We start from the raw sequence: 13,065 nt of genomic DNA, 5'->3' as shown, positions 1-13,065 counted from the left end.
CACACACCACACTATAATACACCTGTGTCACACACCACACTATAATACACCTGTGTCACACACCACACTATAATACACCTGTGTCACACACCACACTATAATACACCTGTGTCACACACCACACTATAATACACCTGTGTCACACACCACACTATAATACACCTGTGTCACACACCACACTATAATACATCTGTGTCACACACCACACTATAATACATCTGTGTCACACACCACACTATAATACACCTGTGTCACACACCACACTATAATACACCTGTGTCACACACCACACTATTATACACCTGTGTCACACACCACACTATTATACACCTGTGTCACACACCACACTATAATACACCTGTGTCACACACCACACTATAATACACCTGTGTCACACACCACACTATAATACACCTGTGTCACACACCACACTATAATACACCTGTGTCACACACCACACTATAATACACCTGGATCACACACCACACTATAATACACCTGTGTCACACACCACACTATTATACACCTGTGTCACACACCACACTATTATACACCTGTGTCACACACCACACTATAATACACCTGTGTCACACACCACACTATAATACACCTGTGTCACACACCACACTATTATACACCTGTGTCACACACCACACTATAATACACCTGGATCACACACCACACTATAATACACCTGTGTCACACACCACACTATAATACACCTGTGTCACACACCACACTATAATACACCTGTGTCACACACCACACTATAATACACCTGTGTCACACACCACACTATAATACACCTGTGTCACACACCACACTATAATACACCTGTGTCACACACCACACTATAATACACCTGTGTCACACACCACACTATAATACACCTGTGTCACACACCACACTATAATACACCTGTGTCACACACCACACTATAATACACCTGTGTCACACACCACACTATAATACATCTGTGTCACACACCACACTATAATACATCTGTGTCACACACCACACTATAATACACCTGTGTCACACACCACACTATAATACACCTGTGTCACACACCACACTATTATACACCTGTGTCACACACCACACTATAATACACCTGTGTCACACACCACACTATAATACACCTGTGTCACACACCACACTATAATACACCTGTGTCACACACCACACTATAATACACCTGTGTCACACACCACACTATAATACACCTGTGTCACACACCACACTATTATACACCTGTGTCACACACCACACTATTATACACCTGTGTCACACACCACACTATTATACACCTGTGTCACACACCACACTATAATACACCTGTGTCACACACCACACTATAATACACCTGTGTCACACACCACACTATTATACACCTGTGTCACACACCACACTATAATACACCTGTGTCACACACCACACTATAATACACCTTGTATATGTAGCATGTTGCATGTTATCATGTAGTGAGATATTCAGGTGTATGGTGGACGTTACATCATTGTGTGTCCGTCGTGAAGGACACAGGAGTACGTGTTGTATGTTACATGACATCATGTGCTGGTCCTGGACCAGACTCCTTCACACAGGGAAGCACCATCCCCTTGTTCACACGATAGAGCGGGTCCCTCTGAGAAGTTCCGGGCCCCGCCCTCTCCCGCGCCGAGGCCCCGCCCCAGTCCTTTTCCCGGCCGCACAGCAGCTGAGGAGCTCAGTAGAGAGCGGGCAGTGCGGCTGTGGAGAGGACGCTGCGGTACCGCCGCCACTATGTCACCTTACTGCCGGAGATAACCGTCCGGAGGGGCTGGCGCCTTCCTGGGGATATATGGATACCAGTGAGGATCTTGTTTGACAACTCTTACTACTGCTACTTAATGCTTTAACTGGGGAGGATTGAGCAAAAATGATAGTAACACGTGAGTTCTAAGACTTCTTTACTCATTTAAGGCTGTGTGCTGGAGGGCAGTGCCAGGGCTCAGGATGGTGGCAGGGCTGCTGCTGGGCACCTCTCCCTGGAGCCTTCTGGATAGTGATCAGCGCTTATTGGAATAACCTGATGGGTCTTGTTCACATTTGTCTATGGCAGCGCTTCCCAAAATGTGGATCTGTATGATCAGTGCATTGTGGATCTGTATGATCAGTGCATTGTGGATCTGTATGATCAGTGCATTGTGAATCTGTATGATCAGTGCATTGTGGATCTGTATGATCAGTGCATTGTGGATCTGTATGATCAGTGCATTGTGGATCTGTATGATCAGTGCATTGTGGATCTGTATGATCAGTGCATTGTGGATCATCTGGATGACCAGTGCATTGTGGATCATCTGGATGACCAGTGCATTGTGGATCATCTGGATGACCAGTGCATTGTGGATCATCTGGATGACCAGTGCATTGTGGATCATCTGGATGACCAGTGCATTGTGGATCATCTGGATGACCAGTGCATTGTGGATCATCTGGATGACCAGTGCATTGTGGAGCCCCAGGGAGTGATCGGTGATCTCAGGATTTCTATTCCTAGTAATAAATCCACAATTGGCCAGTGATACTCCTTGTGGTGTGTGTGTAGTGCTGGGCTTTGTTGTTCTCGGTTGAGTTAGACCAGGGGTCAAGTCCTGGGGGAAAAAAGTGTGGGAACTCACTTAAGATTTGGGCTGACAAGGGCTGGTGCTGCAGGACTTCTGCTAATGGGAACGGTGTTACTGCAGTGGAAAAAGTGCAGGAACTTAGTTCCCATGCGTTCCTGCAGGACTTGAGCCCTGGGTTAGACCCTTGCTCTCCTATGTGTATGACAGATATGGGGGCACTGTTGTTCTTACAAGGAATAAATATTTGCCTGTATGATGATATTCCCTGCTGGACACCATTGTGCTCAGGACTAAATGTAGTCTGTATCCAAGTCTATGGTCCTCAACATAGATCTCAATGTCTACGACAGTCCGAAGATTCCCACCCTGTCCCTGCTTTCACTTCTAGATGTGCTATAAGGCAAATACATCTTTCCTTCCCACAATTCATGTACTAAATCAGTGTTTACCAACCAGGATGCCTCCAGCTGTTGCAAAACTACAACTCTCAGCATGCCCAGACAGCCAAAGGCTGGGAGTGGTAGTTTTGCAACAGCTGCAGGCATCCTGGTTGGGAAACACAGTCCTAAATGGGGTAAAACCTTCTCTTTAACAGAAATAATCAATGCACAACACATCACAACATTTAGATGCTTATCTTTACTCCAGTAGTCTTGCGTTCAGATCCTGGTTAAATAAGGACGTCAAAATTTGCAGCATTTTAGTGCATTACTCTAAGAGAGACATTGCTTGTGCTTCTCTGTAAGGGGGAGATTTATCAAAACGTGCAGTTGCCAATAGCAACCAGAGAAATGAAAGATGCGATTGGATTGGTTGCTGTTGGCAACTGCATCGGTATTGATAGATCTCCCCAAATTGTTGTGGACCTGGCCTTGTGTTTAGGAAGGTATGGATGTGTCCATTATGAACCTAGGGGAGTCTGTGATCCTTCTAGCCCGGTGTTTCCCAATCAGGGTGCCTCCAACTGTAGCAAAACTACAACTTCCAGCATGCCTGGACAGCGTTTGGCTGTCCAGACATGCTGGGAGTTGTAGTTTTGCAACAGCTAAAGGCACACTGGTTGGGAAACGGTTGTAGCCATTTGCCCTTTGGCTTGTCAGTGGAGTTAACCTGTTCAGGTAATAGGATCATAAGATGATCCTCATCATCACCACTTGTCCCTTCTGATGCTGCATGGGGACATTCTCATCTACTAAGGTGAAGGTTGCCAAATCTAGCGTTCAGAACGCTGGAGTACCCCTTTAAAGAGAGTGTCCTGCTTCTAGGACCTTTAGCGATCAGCTGTAATATATACCTAGCGGCACGTGTTCAGCTCCTCTACAGCGCCTCCATAGGAGAAATGAGGCATTGTAGCTGTTCAATTTAGTGTTCTATCCTGTGACATACGGATATGTCGGGTCCTACAGAAGCAGACACTCTTTGTAGCCTCTCTCCCTACTGATGGGGGCACTCCGCTTCAGTTCCAATGTTTACCTATTGTATATGTTGGCTATCTGATAGTGTGCTTCTTTAAACATTTAAAGCAATCATAGCTTGTCCAGGGGCAAAGTGACTCTGTTGTAGAGCCAGGCCACAATGTAATGTAACCATTTACTAGTATCTGTTTATTAACCCCTTAAAGGGTAGCTCCCACCATCCTATTTTTTTTTTTTTTTTTGCTAGCACGTCCCCCCCCCCCCCCGCTACGGCACTAGCCCGTTCTCTCCTCCTCCCGCCCCCCTGCCCCGCATACCCCGTTCCCTCATTACACTTGCAGTTACTGCAGAATCCGGCAGCGGGCGTGCAGGGACAGCGGCGGCAACGAGGCGGTGGCGGCGATGTGCGGGAGGAGTGGCCTCCCAGCCAGTGGCCGGGAAGCCAATGCGCTCGCTCCCGCCTGTCTGATTGACAGGCAGGGAGCGAATGCAGCCTAACTGAAAAAGCACGGATTGCCACTCCAAAATCTGTCCTTTTTCAGTAGCCGGTTTTTAAATGTAAATTAAATCTTTTTAATGAAAAAAAATAAAATAAAAGTATATTAGAGATATGTTGTAGTACAGAAGTACTACAACATATCAAAAAATAAAGTTGGTGACAGTGCCCATTTAAGGACCAGACCAATTTTATTTTTGCATTTTCGTTTTTTCCTCCTCGCCTTCTAAAAATCATAACTCTCTTATGTTTCCATCCACAGACCCATATGAGGGCTTGTTTGTTGCGTCACCAATTGTACTTTGTAATGACATCATTTATTTTACCATTAAATGTATGGCGCAACCCAAAAAATATATTATTTATGTGGGAAAATTGAAAAGAAAAAACGCAATTTAGCAAATTTTGGAAGGTTTTGTTTTCACGCTGTACACTTTCCGGTAAAAATGACAGGTTTTCCTATTCTTTGGGTCAATTCGATTAAAATGATTGTTTTCTATAATTGTACCGCTTTTTAAAAAAATCTCAAACCATTTTAACAAAATTTTTATATTTGAAATTGCCCTATTTTGACCACCTATAACTTTCTAATTTTTCCATATATGGGGCGGTATGAGGGCTAATTTTTTGTGCCATGATCTGTAGTTTTTATCGGTACTAGTTTTGCTTAGGTTTTGCTTTTTCTTAATTTTGTATACAAATTTTTTGGAATAAAATGTGACAAAAAAGCAGCAATTTTGAACTTTATTTTTTTTAAGTTTACATTGTTCACGGTACGGGATAATTAACAATATATTTTAATAGTTCAGACTTTAACGCACACAGCGATTCCAAATGTGTTTTGTTTTTTGTTTTTACGCTTTTTTCGGGTAAAATTGGAAAAACGGATGTTTAACTTTTTTATTGGGGGAGGGGATTTTTCAAATTTTTTTCCTTACACTTTTTATGTCCTCATAGGGGACTATCTATAGCAATCCTTTGATTGCTAGTACTGTTCAGTGCTATGTATAGGACATAGCGCTGATCAGTGTTTATCGGTGATCTTCTGCTCGATCTCGGACCAGAGCAGAAGACCCCGGGAGACGACCGGAGCCATGTGAGAGGACCTCCGGCTACCATGCTGGATAATGGGATCCCCGCGGCAGCACTGCGGGCGATCCGATCATCCATTCAAAATTCCACACTGCCGCAGATGCCGTGATCTGTATTGATCACGGCATCTGAGGGGTTAATGGCGGACACCTGCGCGATCGCGGATGTCCGGTGAGTCCCTGGCTGCTGTTAGCAGCCGGGACCTGCCGCGCATGACGATCATGGCGGCGCGTAAATGTACGTCATGGCGCTTTAAGTACCACGTCACCATGACGTACATTTATGTCCATTTTCGTTAAAGGGGTACTCCCCTGGAATTTTTTTTTTTTTTTTTTTTTAAATCAACTGGTGCCAGAAAGTTAAACAGATTTGTAAATTACATCTATTAAAAAAAATCTTAATCTTTCCAGTACTTATCAGCTGCTGTATACTACAGAGGAAGTTCTTTTTGAATTTCCTTTCTGTCTGACCACAGTGCTCTCTGCTGACACCTCTGTCCATGTCAGGAACTGTCCAGAGCAGGATAGGCTTGCTATGGGGATTTGCTCCTATTCTGGACAGTTCCTGAAATGGACAGAGGTGTCAGCAGAGAGCACTAGTCAGGCAGAAAGGAAATTCAAAAAGAAAATAACTTCCTGTGGATCATAACAGCAGCTGATTAGTACTGGAAGGATTAAAATGTTTTTAATAGAAGTAATGTACAAATCTGTTTAACTTTCTGGCACCCGGTGATTTAAAAAAAAAAAAATAATAATAATTTTCCAGTGGAGTGCTCCTTTTTAAGCTAGATTTAGGCTAGGTTCACACTATGGAATCTCTGGGCAAAATTTCCGCCGGAGATGTAGCAGACGGCAATAGGACCGCAAGGACTTCATTGCCATCCCCATAGACAGCAATGCATTTTTGGGTGGAGCTTTTGGGAGATCTGCTCAGAAATGCATTGAGATCTATGGGGACAGCAATGCAGTTTGCGCAGTCCTAGTGCCGCCGGTTCGATCTCCGGCAGAAATTCTGCCCAGAAATTCCACAGTGTGAACCTAGCCTTACAGGTTAGATATCTGTCTCTGCCCACAGATATCTCTCCTAAATGCCCCATACACATAGGGGGAGATTTATGACTTGTTCAGAGGAAAAGTTGCTGAGTTGCCCATAGCAACCAATCAGATAAGTTCTTTCATTTTTCACAGGCCTCTTTAAAAATGAAAGAAATGAGCTGATTGGTTGCTATGGGCAACTCAGCAACTTTTCTTCTGGGCAGGTTTTGATAAATCTCCCCCATAGGGTTCAGATAAGCGTGCATGTGTCTTCAGTGCTAAAAACTGGGGCAAGTTGCTGCCATACTCTGGCGACAGCTTACCTTTCTAAGAACTAAATAATAGGATGGATGCTTTTGTGTTAGCTGTTGTGGTGACCTCACTTATACCATGGTTAGTTAGTAGTAGAAGTAGTAGTTAGTATGGTTTCCCTATTCCTTTTTGTAAAGCGAGAGGGCATACCACACTTTTCCTTTTCCTGACACAATTTTGAACATCAACTTCTGTGGAACTGAACTTTCTATGGTAAAACTATAAGGAGCCTTACATTTCAGCTGTAAATGCAAACATGCTTTTTTATTTTTATTTCACTAGGAATAAGGAAAGGGCTACTTGGTGACTTTGGCCCAGGTGGAAGTCGCACGGCCCACAATTCTCTCACGATTCTGCTTCACAAGTTATAAGGTCATATTAGGACCTGTAAGTAGCCGCTACCTTGACCAGATGTCTATACTTGATGGATTTCACTATCATTAGTTGTGTTGCAGCTTGATTCCGTGCATCTCTGGCCTAATGTGGGTTTAAATGGGAATAAGGGGGAAAGCACCCTGAAATAAAGTAAAAGAATTAGACAACGATCCAGAGATTTGCACCTTTAGGCAAGGGTTAAATGGCGACTTTGTATGTGCAATATCAAATATTGGGGCCTCACAAAAGCACATCAGGGAGAAGAGGGACTAGGTATATTAGTGTATTTAAACTTTCAGCAAACTTTTGCCATTTTAAAGAGACACATTAGAAGTTTGGATCAGTGGGGGTGCGAACGAAGGAGCAGAAGCACTCGACCGAGCCTAGTGTCCCATCTTATCTGCTCAGCTCTCTTTAGAAATCCGTGTGCATTGTGTACATGAGTCTCCTAGACGGTTGTGTCCATACTCTGCTTGCTCGATTAGAGCTGCCCAGTGCTCAGTGGAGTGCTGCTGCCCAGTGCTCAGTGGAGTGCTGCTGCCCAGTGCTCAGTGGAGTGCTGCTGCCCAGTGCTCAGTGGAGTGCTGCTGCCCAGTGCTCAGTGGAGTGCTGCTGCCAATTTGTTTTTGCAATTGGTGAAGTCTCAAAACCTGGTCTATTAGACAGCGCATTTTCAAGCGGTCCTAGTGCCGCCGTGTTCTGCTGGCGTACCGCTGTTTGGAATTTCAGCATGGACATTTTCTGTGCGGTCATTCCACAGTGTGAGCATAGCCTTAAACATACCCGTATATATCTGCTTTTAGAAGCCCCCAATACTTAATGTTGCAGAACCAAAGTTGCCATTTAGCCCTTGCCTAATGGTGCCATATTTCTGGATCCTTGTTAAATACATTACTCCTGCCAAGTAATGCACTACCTCTAGCAGATGTGGTGGAACAGTCTACTCCCCCCAACAATTATGGCATTGACAAGGCTGCAGGCAAGGAATGCTGCTGTCTAGTCTTAGCCTGACACATACCCACAAGGAGACCACTGCATCATTGTTTAGATGACCATCCAGACAGCAGATGCCAGGCATAGTATGTGCAGATCAATAGTTCATCCATTAGGTGTAAACATCATGGTATGAGCCTCCCATTGGATTTTAGAGAGGAGAAACCTCACAGGGTCAGGGTCTTGACAACACTGCAAATCTCAAAAATGTCTGTCTTGAATAGGAGAAGGCATCTCATGTTTAGATGGCTAGACCGTTTTTGCATTTCAAAGTTACAGAGACAGATGGTGCTGGTCAATCTCACTCTTACCATATTCATACAGTCAAACCTCCCAATATCACTTCCATCGACACTTTTTTTTTTTTTTCTTTCTTTCTGATACTGATTTATATCCCATTATAGTCAATGAGAGCAGAACATCCCCTTATCTGAACAAAGAGGCATTTTTGGGGGGTTAAACCCCTTTTGAAATGACTTGAATAAGCTCTAAATCATCTAATGCTACATCAGCAAGCTGGAGCAAAACGGAGGGGGAGACTTGTAAGAAACATTAAAAAAGTGATTCTGCCAGCATTGTGCCATACCCTTGGAGCTGATAAAGCAGAAGGAGCTTTTGGAACACCAGCAATGGTCATTGGATAAAATTCAGGAAAAGAGAGGATGGCAGACAGGGTGACTGCAGGCCACGTTTTGCTGCAATGGGGTAAAGAGCCGTGCTGGGGGCCAGGAAAGAGAAGGGGAGTCATTCTGGGGGTCTAGTAGCAGAGTGAAAGTTACACTGGTTCAGGAAGGAAAGAGGGGATCCCTGTGATGGGTCAGGAATTAGATGGGAAGCCATAGTGGGGACACAGAATAAAATGTAAAGCTATGCATGGGACCAGAAATGAGATTGGGGGGGCATGTTGTGGATCAGGGATGAAAGGGGATCCAGGCTGAGATTAGTATTGAAGTCGGAACCATACATGAGGTCAAGAATGTAATGGGAGCCATGTTGGGGGGTTGTATTTAGGGGAAGGCCAAACAGAGGACCAAAACTGTGATGTGGAGCTGTGCTAGGGAACAGAAATTAGATTGTAAGCCATGCTCAGGACAAGGAATGATATGGGAAGAAACGCTGTAAACTAGCAAGGATTTGGAAGCAAATAATATGGAACGAGATGGAATTCATGCTGGGGACCAGGAATGCAATGATGAGCCAGTTCAGGGACCAGAAATGAGATATTTAGCCTTGATGGTGACTGAATTGAATGGTGAGCCATGCTTGGGGACCAGGAATGAGATGGAGTCATGCTGGGGACTGGTTACGACGCTGGCAATCGGTAATTCGATGCAGGGTAAAATACATTACTTTGTCTTTCATTATTAGTATTTATGTGCTATACATGTTGCTGACTTTATACATTTTCTTTGAGAAGACAACCCCCATAAGAGAGCACTATCTTTTGATGCAGATTTTGGGTGGTTGGCTCAAAAGAGGTATCACTAATAAAGATATTAATATTCAGGGTATATTGATTGTTAAACCAAATATGGGATCCCGAGATCCATCTCCCAGCTCCGGCTTATGGCTGACATCTTTCTCTATCTAAATTGGTGTTTTTCTTTAGTTCTTGCCCAAATCAGTATGTGATCCTTTGTATTCCTTAGTTTTCTTCATCATCTGGCAAGGATTGAGTCTGGTGACTTGCTATTTCTGTAACATGTCCACAGGGCAGAGGTCATTTGATTCTTCCTTTAATGACCCTGTACACACATCAGACAGTGTGGCAACAATGAATGAAAGAAAGGAATGTCTCTTGTACTGGAATACAGCAAATCACCCTAGAACAATAAAACTGCCATGGAGACATTTGTACAGGATGGACGTGAAAACGAAAGGGTGTGAGGGACGGCACCTTTCATGGAGGTGAATTGGAGGAAACCATGGTATCCGGTTCCCAAGTGGCTGCAGTTCAAATGTGTGTGAAAATTGCCCATTCTGATTGACAGAACATGGGGTTTAGAAAGAAGCTCTGACTAGTTTACTGAATCAAGTATAATGGTGGTGACGCAAGCGCTCCAAGGGGAGAGTGTCTGAACTCAAGCCACTGTAAAACTGCTATTCCACACTACAGACAGCATTTTGGGAAAGGTTTACGCTATTCAGACCTCCACTTGTGGGAACATGTTGTTTTTATGTCAAATATAGTTAGTTTGCTTTTTGAAATGATAATTTTGGGTAGATTCCACCTTTTTGAAATGACACCAAGAGATCCAGCTTCTGAGACTGCTGGAGATACTATTAGGACATATTCACACGTGTTAGATTTGTAGCAGATATTAGTGACTCCCTCTTCTAGGCTTTGCCTGTGAAATAAAACCCATTCGAAAAAAATAAAACAAAGTGGAATTTTCTGCCACGTATGAAATCAGCCTTGATAATTGCTATAAAGCAGGAACTTCATCAAAGCTTCTGGTTCATGACATTTGGTGTGTCCTTGGAAGACTGGTTCCTTTCTACTCTAGGCTATTAATCCACTTTTGAAGTCTGTATTTTAGATATAAACACAATTCCAGGACACTACAAAATTTACTTTTATATGGCTATAAACCATCGTTCAGATAACAAATGTCTACAATGATGTGTTACTGACTATCCTCAAAGTTATTTCCTTGCCGGAACTATCCCAGTTGATGGCTGGAATTTCATGGTTTTAAAGGGGTATTCGAGGATTTGTTTTATTTAACTATGCTACAGGGGCTGTAAAGTTAGTGTAGTTCATAATATAGTGTCTGTACCTGTGTGTGGCAGTTTTCTCACAATTCTTCTGTGATTTTCACCCCAATATTTATTTTTACCAGCATACAAAATGACTCTCAGATTTTTCCCAGCTTGCAATGCGGCCGATACCTGACTCACTAGTCAGCTGATGACAGGGAGCCTGTCTGCTTCAATGGGTGGAGGGATCAATCTGCAACTAATGCAATAGCTGTAGGCACCCTGATTGAAAACCACAGGTCTTTTGAATGGATGCAGCTCATTTGTTTCAATGGGTGGGGTGGCTGATGTGTGGGAGGGAGAAAAATGGAATTGTGGGATTTGTAGTTAAAAAAAAAAAAAATAAAAGTCAAACAGGAAATACCAGCTCGCAAAAAGCTAGCCACAGTATTATGGTAATCTCACAACATAGCCATTTAGCCCCAAGACAAGTGCAGATCCTTCCAAAGCATGTCCATTACTGTCTGCCAGATACATACTAAAATCACCTTATGGTGGATAACCCCTTTAAGACTCCCTTTCAGGAGAAGCTAATATTGTATAACTTTGGGCATGTACCTATATAATAGTATCTTATAGCCTTTTTATTTCTTTGAGTTTGATCCAAAATGTTGTAAAGCTTTTATCACATTCCTAACCGGAGTATCTCTCATTGTGTAAGTACTGGTAGGATTCAAGTAATTTACAAATCTGTTTAACTTTCTGCAGCCAGTTGATATGAAAACCATGTTTTTCACTAGAATACCCCTTTTAAGGCTGTGTTCACACACATTGGTATTATTGTGCTGCATTTTACGAAGCTGCATATTTTGTTATTGGCTGTCAGTTTTTGTAGGTGTAATGTTAATTAAAATATTTCACTATCGCTTAGGGCGCCCTTTGCCTCCCCGTTTTCGGTCCCTAAGACCCTGTGAGACACAGATTGTTCTGATTGTTTTACGCCTGTTACATTGGACCTTGGACTCTTGCGGAATGACTTACGCTGTTCCATGTATTTACCCACTTAAAGTATTACGAGGTCGTCCTGTATTTTCCTGAAAAATGTAATAAAAATTTACTTTGCAAAAAAAAAATTTCACTATATATACAAAATAAATACGGTAAATAAATTTGCAGCTAACTGCATTGCAAAACCCAGATTTGTGGTAAAATGTGTGTGGCACGGTACTGCAACATGTGAATCCAGCCTTAGGGTGCATGCGCACCACGTTTTTGCTATACAGTTCCTGTATATGATTTCAAGTTAAAAACCATACGGAACCGTAAAAAAAAAAAAAAAAAAAACAACCCTGTATGCATTGACTTAACATTGTAAACCGTTTGTCAAACACATCATCCGGTTTAGTCAAACTTTTTTTTTTTTTTTTATTTTTTTTACCAGTACCCAAAACTGTAGACTTCCACATTTTTTGCTCCAGGTGAAAAACCGTATTAAACCGTATACGTGTTTTTTTTTATTTTTTATTTATTTATACAGAGCTGTATGTGCGTACTGTTCCATTCGGTTTGCACCATACGGCTTTTGACTTTACACAGTTTTATTTTCTTGGAATTTCAATCAAACAAGTGAAACTTTATTCAAAATGGAGTGAAAAGTTAAAAACGTACATTTTTCATACTGTATATGGGTTGAAATTTGTACACACATTTTGATACAGTTTTTCCAGTTTTGATCTGGTTTTGAGGAATCCATTTTTCATCAAAAACCTGATATGGGGTATTCAAATTGAAAATGCTTCTTCCCTATCCCAGGGCTCAACAAGCTTGTTTTGAATCTAGGAGCCAGCAAAAAAAAAAGGTGAGAAGTGGGGATTTTTTTTTTATTTTTTACTTTATTTTTAACAACAAGAACAGCCCATAAATTAACACCTAAGGAACGCTAGAACCAAACATCATAAGCATTTAAATTACAGTAGGTAGGTAGAAAAATCACGACGCACTCCCCATCCTTCTGTTACTTCATACTTTTTTGCAGT

General features: G+C 42.5%; 1 protein-coding gene across 4 annotated transcripts in view; it reads left to right on the top strand.

Moving 5' to 3' along the window:
* The window catches only part of LOC130267163 (rho GTPase-activating protein 7-like), a 336,912-nt gene that overhangs the window by 283,555 nt on the left and 40,292 nt on the right, over window positions 1-13,065 (top strand). The window contains exon 1 of one of the 4 annotated variants that reach the window (XM_056516497.1): window positions 1,679-1,853. The exons of 1 other annotated variant lie outside the window; for it this stretch is intronic. In XM_056516497.1, the coding sequence (XP_056372472.1) occupies window positions 1,844-1,853 (10 nt within the window). In that variant the 5' untranslated portion in view covers window positions 1,679-1,843. Of the gene's footprint in view, window positions 1-1,678; window positions 1,935-7,265; window positions 7,349-13,065 lie in introns of those variants that run through there. 2 more of the 4 variants (XM_056516496.1, XM_056516498.1) reach the window with 2 other exon arrangements.

This window comes from Hyla sarda, chromosome 4 (assembly GCF_029499605.1).
Source record: "Hyla sarda isolate aHylSar1 chromosome 4, aHylSar1.hap1, whole genome shotgun sequence".
Taxonomy (NCBI): Eukaryota; Metazoa; Chordata; class Amphibia; order Anura; family Hylidae; genus Hyla; species Hyla sarda.
The sequence above is the reverse complement of the archived record's forward strand: the minus strand, read 5'-3'. Positions and strand labels throughout refer to the sequence as shown.